This window comes from Manis pentadactyla, chromosome 3 (genome assembly GCF_030020395.1).
Source record: "Manis pentadactyla isolate mManPen7 chromosome 3, mManPen7.hap1, whole genome shotgun sequence".
NCBI lineage: Eukaryota > Metazoa > Chordata > Mammalia > Pholidota > Manidae > Manis > Manis pentadactyla.
Genome location: NC_080021.1, coordinates 9782120 through 9795738, shown reverse-complemented (window position 1 = coordinate 9795738; position 13619 = coordinate 9782120). Strand labels below are relative to the sequence as shown.

The 13619-nt window shown below is 36.7% G+C and overlaps 1 protein-coding gene across 11 annotated transcripts in view; it reads left to right on the top strand.

The window, feature by feature from the left end:
- Window positions 1–770: 770 nt before the first annotated feature.
- Window positions 771–13619, top strand: part of PHF20L1 (PHD finger protein 20 like 1) — an 80499-nt gene continuing 67650 nt past the window's right edge. For 8 of the 11 annotated variants that reach the window (XM_036890471.2, XM_036890470.2, XM_036890468.2 and 5 more), the window contains exons 1-2: window positions 854–1101; window positions 3245–3360. In XM_036890471.2, coding sequence (XP_036746366.2) covers window positions 3278–3360 — 83 coding nt within the window. In that variant the 5' untranslated portion in view covers window positions 854–1101; window positions 3245–3277. The other 3 variants (XM_057497732.1, XM_036890464.2, XM_036890472.2) reach the window with 3 other exon arrangements.

Genomic DNA, 13619 nt, shown 5'->3' with positions numbered 1-13619 from the left:
CTTTGTTATTTTAATTCCACAGTGAAAAGTGTGATAAATGTAAGTTTTACTTGTATGCAGTGTTGCATTTTGAAAGCTTGAGATCCTGCGTGGTACCCTGGAGAGAGGAAAAAGATGGTTCATCTCAATATTGCTTTGAATGTATTGTTGGTTTCTCCTACAGTGGGGACACTTTCTACTGTTCCTAATATAGAACAGTAAAAGTAGTTCTGTCACTAGTCTTGGGGAAGTCACATCAATTTAACCATAGGTTCTTCAGCTGCACACAAGACACACATACAATCGTTTTAGTAATATCTGCCTCTCGTGTTGTAAGGATCTCTGGATTATGGAGGGCAATACAATTGCGCGACTGTGGTTGACATGTGACATACTGCACAGTACTGGCCCACAAAGTATCCATTCAACAGACCTTTACTGACTTTATGGTAGCAACCTTTTACTCTAACGTGGAAGTGGGTGGCTATCTAAGAAAGCGGGTAGTGCATTTACAAGTTTGCCCAGATTGCTGGCGTTAAGGAGTTTAGGGAACCTGGTTTCTATAAAATCAGCAATAACTTTATTCAATACGGTTCGTCCTCCTTTCTCGAAGGTCAAACCCTTCAGAACTACCAATAAGCTCGCCGACCCCGCGTTCTTTCCTTGGCTGACCACGGCCCCTTCCCTCTGGCCGTCAACCAACTGCCGCAAAGCCCCGCCTCCCAGGCCGGCCCTCCAATCGGCCGCGCGGTCCGGGCCAACCGAGTCACGTGACTCGAGCAGGCCCACTTCCGGCGCGTCGCGGGCAGCTGACGTCGCCGGGCCCGGCGTCGCGTTAGGGCTGGCCGGCAGCGGCGGCGGCGGCAGTGGCGGCGGCGGCGGCGGAGGAGGAGGAGGAGGAGGAGGCGGCGGCGATGGCTGCGGACCCTGAGCGGGCTTGAGGGCTCGGGCCTGCCCCCTCCTGCGCGACCTCGGGCCGACGCGGCGCTGCGGCCCCAGCTCTTTCCGTTCCTGGTCCTTCCCCGGCAGCTGCCCGGGCGGAGGTGGTGGCGGAGGCCCGGGCTGGCCGCCCTGGTCGAGCCCCGGACGGCCCGGCTGCTGTGCGGAGAAGAGGCCGAGTCGGTAAGAGGCGGCGGGGGCGGGGGCGGGGGCGCCTGGAGACCGCCTGGCCCCTGCCTGGCCGCCCCGGACGCCCCCGCTGTGGTGTCTCCCTCTGGTCCGCTCCCCTCCCGCGCCCCTCTGCAGAACTCGCCGTCCCCATTGTCTGGGCGCTGCCGCTCCCTCTCGCCTCCCTCCCTCCCTCCCTTCCTTCCCCCCTGCTGAGGGCCGGACGACTGTCAAACCTGGAGGCATCTCCCGCTCCCCGCCAGCGCGGAGCCTTTCCTGTCTGTGTCTTGCCACCCCCCTTAACACCTCGTTTCACGCCCGCCCCCCCACCTTTGGTCTCGCGGACATTCTCTGACCATTGCTTCACATTCCCCGTATTGTTGTAGCTTCTTGCTGATTTTCCTCCCAGTTGTCATCTCCCGCAACTTTCACCATCCTTACATATTTTTGCCATTCTTTTTCACTTTCCTTCCTGGTTTTATTCCTCTTCGTCCTGTCCCCTTTTGTCTTTGTCCTTCAAATTTGTACGCCCAATGGACTATCATACTTTATCTTACTCTTAATTCAAATCCCTCCCCCTTCCTTCTTTCTCTATCCAGGAAAAAAGGAAATCTTGCCTTTTCTGGTATCTCATCCTGAAGGAGATTGTGTCTTAACTCTATCACTTCTATGAGTTCTAAGTTTGATAATAGAAAATCTTAGTGTAATTTGCAAACCACCCCTTAGGAAGTTCTTCCTGTCCAAGAACATCAGAGAAGGTTGATTAGATTTCTACATATTTAAGTAACTGCCTTATATGTGGCACACTGACCAGACCTCTTAAAGATATTCATACTTTTGTTCTTTTTACACCAAAACCCTCCTCCTGAGCTTCCTGTTAACTCTAATGCACTAATCTGCTGTGTTGCCATGGCAGGAAGATATCCCGCCCCCCAATCATGAGTATTTAAATTTGTTTTTATATGTTTTATGGCAAGTATTGGTGTTCTTTTTTTCTCTTACCTATCACATTCTTTCAAAGAGGAAGAACAGTTGGTTTTATGTTTGCTGTTGTGTCTATGCCTTTTGAATTGTGACCAAACCATTAAAAAAAAGGACGCTGTTGTGTGTTTTCTGTTTTAAACTGATAGGGAACATAGCCATATTAGTAATTCTAAATATCAGAAAGGTTTTAGGAAATCTCTCCTCTCCCCTAATAACAGTAGGTTTGCATTCCTGATTATCTGTTATATTTTGATTAGGCTATCTCAAAATGCATTCATATTCCTTAAGTACTAATTAGTGAAAAAGAGACTATCCCAGGTATGCGGGGTGCTCATTGTGGCCAAAAGGATAGAAAAAGTGCATGTGTCAGTGATGTAGACAGGAGTAGATACTCTTTTGTAGTTTTTTGTTTGACTGTTGCAGTCACTTTTATTGTCAATGTGGGCATTGTCTGTATTAAAATAGAGTGGAAATGAATTCTCAGAGCTAAAAAAATCCTAATTGTTGCTTATTGAATGCATCGTGGAAAGAAATTTTCTTTGCAATGTTATATATTAAATTAAACTAATTGAATCATGTGTCAACAAGGTGGGAGATAATAGGTAATGAACAATCCTAATCACCAGAATCATTAAAATCAGTAGCACAGAAGTTAAATCTCCTGCTACTTCCATCTTTGTGTGCTCTTTATTAGTGTGTGAGTGTTTTGTGTTATGAATATAAATAAATATTTGTTGAAACGTCATTGATTTATTCTCTTAAGAATTCCAGTAATCATATTCCAGAACACTCAGCTGTCTTGATTTTCCAAAGGCAGAAAAACATTTTCAGCTATTGTGAAGAATTTTCTTTGGTATTTTTGAGTTAAAATTTAGAGCCTTTTAGCCATTAGCAAGCTTTAATGCCCCTGTATTCTTTTCAAGGAGGGAAAGATGCGATTCCCTTTATTAAGAGACTTCTGTACCTCTTGACATTCTGGCATTATTTTCAGTGTAATTATCAAGATTGCCTGCAAGTTGCACAGTACTTTGCCTAGAGATAGTGGTAGTCAGCATACAAATTTCTTTAAAATATGGGAATTATAATATAACTTCTCATTTAATGTTTTTAAAATTGTTTAATCCCCTGTGCATTTTATGCATTGGAATCTAACTTTTTTTTTCTCTTGAGGTAGTGAAAAGAAAATACTGAAGAATAGGATCTCAAGATGAGCAAAAAGCCCCCAAATCGTCCTGGAATCACTTTTGAGATTGGTGCTCGTTTGGAGGCATTGGACTACTTACAAAAATGGTATGAAAAATATGGAGCTCTTGACCTAAAGCACAATATCCTTACCCTTATATTTGTTGGTTAGTTACTGTTTTCCTAACAGTGGTAAAAGCATAATGTGTTCACATTTGAATACACATACTTTTTATTTTTTGGTTTCCTACGTTTCAACAGAATCTTTGCAGGTTTAGCATTTACGAACTATTTTTAGTCTGAATCATTTTAGTCACAATCGTTTTGGGTATTTGAGAACTCAAAATAATTACCTCGGATATGAGACATAGAGTATCACTACCCTTGTGTACCTTACCATGGGCTGTTTGGCAGCTGGAGGGAGGGGATTAGTTCAGATAACCAGCTTCCCAAGGTTTGGATAAAACTTCATGTAAATCTTGGCCTGCATTGGAAGTGGTCTTTCAAACTACAGAATATGTTGATTAACATAGTCACTATTCACTATCCCACCTAAAACCAAAATCCAATTTACCTCCTCCTCCTTCCCCAGAAAACAGTGGTCTTAAGGTAGGTTATTACTGTATTCTCTACTAAATAGGCAGTCCTTTCAAACTTTCTTTTGTTTCTTGTTCTATTCTGGCTCTCTGTGCTAGGTGGTGAATTTAAACACCCCCAATATACTATCTGTTATACAAAGGTGTAGGAAAAACCTGTTTGCTGGGATAAAACCACTACCTGGAAAGGAGAGAAGGGGAAACAACATGCAAGGGTCACCAGACTGCATTAGGAGTAATGTGGATATCTTCTTTTTCTTAAGGAGTGCCTTCCTCATTCCGGTTAGCTGACCTCTGATTTGGCTGTCTGGTAGGATTTCTCTTGTTCCCTTCTCAGTCCCCTGCCCTGAGGAGGCATTAGAGAGGTACCTCTATGGGAACAGTGCTTCCTCAGCTCTTCTTGAAGCCCACTTATTTTGATAAGGGGTCTAGTTGTTCATCAGCTTCAGTATTTGTCTACCAGACTTCTTGACATGTTCTTTGTTTATAGCTTCTTTAAAAACATAATGGGCATTTTGTAAATTTGCATTAAGCCACCTTCCTGAATTGGCATTGGCAAGCAGAGAAATAGTGTTTAGTCATGGTGTTTGACTTGACACCAGCCTGGGATTTTTTTTCTCTCAGTATCTAGTGTTAGAACTTGAACTCATGTCTCTGACCCCCAGTTTAGTGGGCTCTGCTTTGGGACAGTTTGAAGTGGGAAGGCATAGTTATTTTGGCCCCATGACTCTGAAATGCATTTCAGTTGGTAGTTCTGTTTCAAGGACTTGTTTCCCTCATCAAGTGGAAGGTGTACCCAGTAGTTCTCAGGAGGGACTTAGGAAGCACCTGAGATCAAGCAGTGGCACCTCTCAGAGTCACGAAGCTAAAAATTATCTCCACACATTGCTAAATGTTCATTGGGGATGCTCTTGATTGCGAACCACTGCATTAGACCATACAGCAGAAGATGGCCAGTTTAGTCAGTAATTGGTGGTTAATTTTTTTTTGATTTGACCATAAGAAGCTTTTTACTGTCAAGGCCTGCTATGGAATCTCCATGTGATCCAAGGGTATGGGAAATTATACTTCTTCTTTTATGTTGATGTTAATTAATCTTAAGTTATTTTTTTCCTGTTTAAAGTTGCTTTTTAAATCACTAGTTAATTCATATTAATATATTTTTTTAGGCTTCCAAACTGACAAAGTTGCAATTGTACTCACTTCTAGTTTGAGAGAAGCACAAATTTATTAGTTCTCTTAGTGATTTTCAGAGGTATTAGCATAATTAACTTTGGTATTCGTGGAAAATTGATTTTTAGTGATTAAATTGACAATCCAAAAGAAAAAGGTTATAAAAAAGAACTACTTTAAAAATCCAACCTGACTCTGCTTTCAGAGGATTTGGAATTTGAGAGAACAAATGAGAGTTGGCACTTCAATTTTTACATTGTCTTGTGCTTTTCACTAAGAAATTCCTAAGTGCTTAGGTAGGGTGATAACTAGCAGATGTACTCATTGATGAAGTTTAGATTTAGTTTTAATGACTCCAGTAATAATGGTCTCTAAGTAAACATTCAGAAGTAGACTTACAAATATAGAAAACCAACTGGTGGTTGCCATAGGGGCAGAGGGTGGGGTTACAGGACAAAAGGTGAAGGGGATGAAGAAGTACAAACTTTCAGTTAAAAAATAAGTCACAAGGGTGGAAAGTATAGCATAGGGAATATAGTCAATAATGTAATAACTTTGTATGTTAACAGATGGTATCATGGTATCTATTTTGTAATGCTTTTTATTGTCAAATGGCTATATTGTGCACCTGAAGCCAATATAATGTTGTGTATCAACTATACTTCAATAAAAAAATAAGCATTAGCCAAAATAATCACATATGATAATCACTGAAACTTGTCAGTTCGATTTTTTATGAGTTCTTTTATATGAAGATTTTAACATTCTGCTATAGTTGGTTCCTTGATTAGAAAATAATTGTTATATATACATATTCTAGGTAGTTGAAAAAAAGAATTTTCTTATTGTGACTTTGTTTATTAATGTCAGTAGTCTCAAGAACTGTTAGGCTTGAGTGACCCTTTAATTTAGTATTAAAGTGCTTTACTGTTGGACAACTAATTACTTGCTAAGATTTATTGAATTTTATAGGAGAACAAAAGTTCTATGAAACAGTCCACTTAACAGATTTTATTTCTGAATGAGATAATAAACTTCCACTTACTAAGGAAATATTCCATTTATTATTGGCCATTCTGTATTTCATGTAAATTCTACCAATTTTTGCTTTAATATCAAGTACCAATGTAGAAGAATTATTGGAGTGTTAAGAAACTTTAACCTTGTATGGAGCAAAATAGTTAATTACTGAAAATATATTGAAATAATTCCCCTGTTTCATGCCTCCTTCCCTCCTGTCACATTCTCTTCTGTTGCAACCATATTGAATGCTTAGTCTTCCACATGTATTCAGTTCAGTAGGGAAAGTATTGAGTCTTTATTTGACATAATGCCTTTTGAACTATTATAGGCATTGGCCAGGGAGGGATAAGCAGGAATGCAAATATTGCTTACTGTCTTTGCCCTCAAGACATTTACAATAAACACTATATTATTAACAGAAGTAACTTATTGCATGTTGATACATTACCTCTTAAGGAGAAATGCAAAGGAAACTTGTGGTAGTGGAGTACCCAAAACACCAATTTATCTTATATATGAAAGGTTTTTTTCTGTATAAAAAAGGAAAACAATTTTTACTATTATATACCTAGCAATAAACGGATAAACTCTAAATTCACTGGGCAGAAATAAACTGAAGTTAAGCTCCCACTTTTAGATTTGGGGTAGATCTAATAGGAAGACTCACTCGACTTTTCTTAGGAAAAGTGCAATATTACTCTTGAGAATACCTATCACATATCTTTAAAGTTCAGAAAGATATTTCATCCTTGAAAATACATTTTTAAGTAGTGATTTATTACCTTTTTGTTTTCAAAGTAACTTTACAGCTACATTAGGAAACTGTTGTTGTTTTTTTTAACCAAAGCTATTGGTAAATAGTTTATTTACTAATACTAACAGATGGAGAGCCTGAGAAGCCGTTGAGAGGCTGGTCATCTTCAGTTCCAGGATGTGGTTTTTGATCCTTGAGTCTGTTCTCTACTGACTAAACCTAACTCCTGCTGAGTAGTGTAGGTTGCTTTAATTTAAAAAAAAGTTTGTGGTTTTACTTCAAACATTCTGTTTAATATCTTTCTCAACAGTTTTTTGATTTAAAAGTCTTCTAAAGGACTTTTAATATGTTAATGTTTACAGCTAACACAACCTTTTTCTATTTTATTTCCATCATATTTTCTACCACACCTGTGTACATCCAAAGCTTGACATACCGGTTTTGTAATCTCTTGAATAAAGTAACATAATAAAAATGAAAATGGATATAGGTTGTTGATACAGGAATGTATTTGGGGAAAGAGAAAGCTCAGAATTTAAGTTATATTGGAAACACTGTAAAGAGATTCTGAAGACAAAAGAGGCAGATTTCAAATCAGACTTACTTTCTGAGCTTGTAAATATGGGTAAGTCCTTGAATTTGGTTGGCTTATTAGTAAAATGGGAGCAGTGTTACTGGCTTTTGCGTACAAAATTATTTTAAAGATCAAATAAAATAATGTATATTTGCTTAAAATTCTACAAAATGGTACATCATCATTATAAAGCAATGAAGTAAATGCAACAGAAGAGGGAGGGTTGAAAAATGAATTTTAGAGGCTCTGAAGACTTAAAACTGTAAGTTTTAAAATGTGGTTTTAATGTGGACATGAGAAGGCCTGGAATGTAGAGAGAAAATCACATCATTACAGTAAGCTACAAGCCATCTTTTTTGAGGTGATAATAAAATCTTCAGGTTTCTGCAGAGTTTTATCATTTATAGAGAATATTAATATTGTTCAGTAAGAATAATGATGAAATCAAACTGGTTTGGACTACTGATTTATCTTCTGCCTTTTGACTGAAATTAAAATAATTATCCTATAGTAATGATTCAGTTATGAAAACAAAACAAATCAACTGTTGTACTCTGGAAATTCGAAGTCCATTTAAAACATTCAGATGAGTTAGTTATGCTCTTCCGATCTTTCTTGGAATATTTCTATATAATTCTCTTATAGATCTAAAGGAAAGAAATATGAAAGATTAAAAAATGAAGAGATGTCTCCAAGTATCAGAGTTTGATAAAACAATATAAATTTGAATTGGCAAATGCTATTTCCACACATCGGGAGTTTTTAAACTGTATGAAATATTTGCAAATGTGAGTTTATAAAATGTTCATGGACAGAATGGGAAAATTGAGAAAGTTTAGATTGTGGAAGTAGAAATACCTTCTAATTTAAATAGAAGTATGTATTTTATGGAAAAAAAAGGTTTGCATTTTTCTATTTGGATTTAGCTCTTCAAAGGAAAACAATAGAGGTAAGTTGTATGACTTCTGTTTGGAATAGCAAAGTGCTTGTGAAAAGTAGTATGCAGATAAAATTTAAAACCTGAAATTATATTTAAATTATATTAGGTGAGTTTGAAATTTGTAGAAACCTTAGGTGAATACTTTGAAAAAAGAATAATCTTCGGTTATATGAATGAAATCTCATCTTTTTGTATTGGGTTTTCCTGGATCTGTATATACTTGAAAGGTATTGATCTTGCTCAGTGACCTCAAAGGTTTTGCTCTTATGTGCTTCCCTTCATTATACTGATACATTTCTTATAGAGTGTTTCTTATCTGGTCATATTTTTTGCTTATCCTAGTTTTCTTAAAAGGTGGGAGAAAAGGAATATTAGAAAAAGTAAATTTACCTGGAAGTCAGAAACTGTGGGTTCTAGTTGCTATTCTGCTGTGAACTGTGTGATTTTGGAGAGTTACTTCTCTGCTTTAATGTCCTTAAAATGAGGGTGTAACATATTAGATGATCTTTCACATTCCTCAAATTAGAAACCCATCTAATTCAGATGAGATTTTTAAATCTCATTTTCAGGTAGGTAAATAAACAGACTTGAGGCAGAAGTAAGATAGATAAGGAGCAGAAGTCATAGATAGTTTGCTAAAAACTGCTGGTTACTAGAAGAGAAAATGAGTTGAAAAAATCGGATGAGGTAAATAATTTGGAACAAAAGTGCAGAGGTATGAAGTCTTTGTAGTACAGTGGTGTTGGGTAGGTTGTTATCCTTTCTCCAACCTGCTCTCCAACTAATTTAAATCCTTTTTTGTTAACTGTTTAATTTTGAAATTACTTAGAATCATAACTGTTGGCTTAAAAAGTGTGTTTTTCCAGTAGGATATTCTAACTCACTAAATTTGCATATGGTAGGAATTCACTAACAGTAGGATAGAACATACTGCCCTGCAGTTACTTTGAGGTACTTCAGTTTTCTTGTTCTTGGTCTTTCTGTAACCTCCAACCCTAGATGTCTGGATAGTTGTTGGGGTTTAGGCCTTAGTTGCTAAAAACAAACAAAAAAAAACCCAGAAGAAGAAAGCTATCCATGGCTATAGTTAATCATGGATCGACTATTAGGTAATGATTCAGGATTTATAGAAAATATTCCATATATCACTTGAATTCTACAAGAAAACTATCAGGTAAGGGATGATCTTTACTAGTTGAGAAATGACAGATCTGAGGTTTGTGGATGTTAGCTGTTTTATCGCAGTTCATCTGGCTAGAAGAACTAGTCAAGCCTCATAGCCTGGTTCTTTTGACTCCCAAGTCTAGTCATCTCTTTATTACCATTGCCTCATATATAGATGAGCCTTTGAGCCTCAGCTTCAGGGAGCAGATGGGCTCTGTGTTCACAGGCAACCTTAATTTCTGACTTTCCCTAGTGATATGTATTATTTCTGGTGTTTTAGAAAAGCCCTGAGAGTCCAGCATGCCTGTGTCACTCTGTTCTGTGGAATTAGCTTCTGCTGAGCAGGTAAGTTTTAGGCCTGTCCTCCCAAGCTGACCTTAGAATCAGACCTTCAAGCTGATGATTTCCTAACCTCCTTCATAAACATATAATTGTGAAGTTCAGGAACCTCAGGTTTATCGTGCTGTGCTGTGTGTGTGTGTGTGTGTGTGTGTGCGTGCATATAATGAGGGGTTAGACCAAGAGAGAAGACAGTTTTATTTGCTTATCTGACATTTGGTTGAAGTCATAAAAGTGAACCATTGCATATCATATACCCATCCAGCTCCCTAATAGTTAAATCCTTCCTGTCGAATATTATTTATTTTGAGATTTTACATTTGTCACATCATATTAAATAATGCTTTATTTTGTAGTAGGGAGTTGGTTAAAGCTACTCATTGGGAAATAATTTATCTGTGGTGGTAGTCCACTCTTCTAAAAATAATATTTTGCAATTCTAGTTTTGCTGAGTAGACAGAACAGTATCTGCAGATATTAGAGAATTTTTAATTTTGTTTTTAAATGACTTTTTTTAAAGTAAGGGGATAATACTAGTTTTAAGTTTTAAATATCTGTAGTATACTTTAAAAAAAGAGGTTTGGGGAAAGGTGATATTGGAAAGGTGGCTTAGGTTTGCTGTTCTTCATGAGTCCTAGTTTTTTAGTATTCTTATATGACTTTATATTTGAAGAACTATTGACCATCCGTCATTTAACTTCCCACAGATCATTAGCATACAAAATTTTTCTTTTTATTAAATTAAAAATTGATGGGGAGGTATTACATTATTTAATTACATTAACTCAACTTTGAGAGAATTGTTGCAATAAAACTGAAGAATATGTGGGTATTTATTGAATATTCAGTGTGTCTTGCAAGTCTCTTTCTCACTGACAAAAAAAACCAACCCTCTTCAGTTAGAAATGAGTATGTTTCTAGCACCTGATGGTTAGGTAAGGTACTGAAGAATAAACTACTTACATGAAATGATATACATACAAGGCTAAGCCCCTAAAAGGTGCCCAGCAGAGTTCATTGAATTTTGGTGGGTTGTAAAGAACGAACCCAAAAGTTTTAGGGGTATCATGAAATCTGGTTACCCTTACAGAAAACTATGGCAAATGAATGTGACTTATGGGTTGGAAACTAAGCATAGGATGATATTTGTCAAACTAGATTAACACATTTAATTATATCTTTAAAGTCACATAGTTGTTTTTCTTAGTTCTGTAACAAATCATATCCTAAATTTCCTAATTTTTAAGTTTATATTACAACAGTTTTTAAATCATAAAAGTTAAGTTACTTCCTTTTCTCAGATTCTTTCACTTTAATTATATGTTGTTTTATACTTAGGCATAGTTGAAATATAGTGCAACTTTTGAGAAATTTTAATAATAAGACAAAAGAGCCTTTCTGCATTGCTTAGTCCTTCTGTGTGTTGGATGATGTTTTACTTTGTACAGTATAAAAAAAAAGCTGTTTTCTATACTCTCTGGGCTAATGAAAACCACCTTCAGGTATTTGTTTATATCAAAAGCAGAAGGTTAAAATTAAACTTGTAAAGAAAAAACCCATATTATTTGATTTTCATATTGTTATTTTTATCTGTTTTCATACCTCTTGGTAAGAATCCTCTTTATCTGAAACTCTGCATTAAGTGTGACAAGATGAAAATCATCATTGGCAAGATGTAGAATATATATTGATCACAAGCAGTCTTTAAGGACAGACAAACCTCAGTTCAGGGATCCATCATATATTACCTGTACTAACTTGAGCAGTTACTTATCCTTCCAGAGCCTCTTTTATACATCCCTTTAGTAATTGGGAAAAATAATACACCTAATTCAAAGATTCTTTGAATATTAAGCAAGACAATGCATATTAAGAGCTTATGATTTTTGCCACATGATGGACACTTAATAAATGTTAGCTTTAATTATAATAATAGCATGAATATTAGCTATTCTGAAAAAGTACTGTTTAGTGGGAGAGATGTCAATGTAAATTCTTGAGACTTTAATCAGTAGGTATATAAACAGGACTATGTGTAGTAGTGAAGTAATTTTTTAAGTGCTAAATATTAAGAAACAAACTGGGTGGGTTAAAACCTGCTAGTTTTAAGTTTTGTGACAAAATTAAGTAACAAAGAGTTTGGTCATGTTAGTCTGAACAAATTATATGAAATACAACATACTGGTGGCCTCTTTTTGGTAGAGTAGGAAAGGAATTCTTGCCAGTCTGGTAATTCTTATGGTGGGAGACAGTAATGAGTGAAAAGGCAGCAGTACAGGCATTTTGATTTGCTTAGAACTGACGATGTGAATGGATGTAGGCACGTCGGGAGTTCAGGGTACCAGTGAGGTAGAGAGGAGGAGGAGTTTCAAACCAGTGATATGAAATGAAACGTTAATTTCAAAGGTGATTGCCACATGGTTCTAAAGGAAAATACATAGCTAACTCTGACCGTAGCTCTTCTTTACTGCATGGGTTGTGAACTGTAGAAAGCAGGGTGGTCTGGCAGCTTGTACTTGTGTCCTGCAGATAAATGGGTCTGAAAGGAGGACCTGAGGGGTAATGTGACAAAACTCTTAGAATTCAGCGTTGGAGAAGGTGTGATTTTGACATACAAACTATCATCTGAATGTTCTTAAAATGCTAGATTCTTTTGTATTTATACTTTATTTTGGAATATCAAGTTTGAATTAATCAAAAGGTTTTGTTTTCAGGGTGTTAATTCTTAAAAGTGTGAGGAGGAGGATTTTTGGCCAAATAATAAATGATGAAGAATGTAATCCAAAGCAAACATAATATTCTTATAACAAAAATCAGAAGGGTTTTCAGTGTTAATTCTTTTTATTTTTAAAAAAATTTTGGTATTATTAATGTACAATTACATGAGCAACATTATGGTTACTAGACTCCCCCTGTTATCAAGTCCTCCCCACAAACCCCATTACGTCACTGTCCATTGGCGTAGTAAGATGCTGTAGAATCACTACTTGTCTTCTCTGTGTTATACTGCCTTCCCCGTACCCCCCCACCTGCCCCCCGCTACATTATGCGTGCTAGTCGTAATACCCCTTTTTCCCCCTTATCCCTCCCTTCCCACCCATCCTCCCCAGTCCCTTTCCCTTTGGTAACTGTTAGTCCATTCTTGGGTTCTGTGAGTCTGCTGCTATTTTGTTCCTTCAGTTTTTTCTTTGTTCTTATTCAGTGTTAATTCTTAAAGTATGAAACAAATTAATATGCAGTATCTAAAAGCACTTCATCTAAAAATATAACAAATACTAGGTGATGTAGTTTAATCCATGATTGAATAGATGAGAAAACACTTTTGAAAATTACAAAGTGTAATATAAATTTAAAAGCAAAAATATTAAAAATGTTAGTAGGTTATAAGAATATTATGTTTGCTATGGATTATATTCTACATCAATTTTTATTATTTGGCAAATAATCCTTCTGACAGTCTAAGGAAATTCTTACCTTTGTATTTCTAACTCTTCTAATATGTTTCAGTCATTTTTTATGACACCATGTTACAGTTTCTTGCTTATGAAGTTCTTAGCCATAAAATAGGTTTGAGTTATTAATCCTAACTCCCTAAATTTCTGCTAACATTAGATTGTGTTTAAATCATATTTCAAGCATTTCACATTTCATCCTTTAAAGAATGACTTCTTTCTCCAGGAGAACATCCGATTCAGGTTCTTCCTGTGTGCTACTGTAATGTAGGTTTACTATATGAGCTGTCACATTATATTGTAATTGTGTTCATTTGATTATCTTCTGCTCGTCCTCCCCTCTGAATTTGAA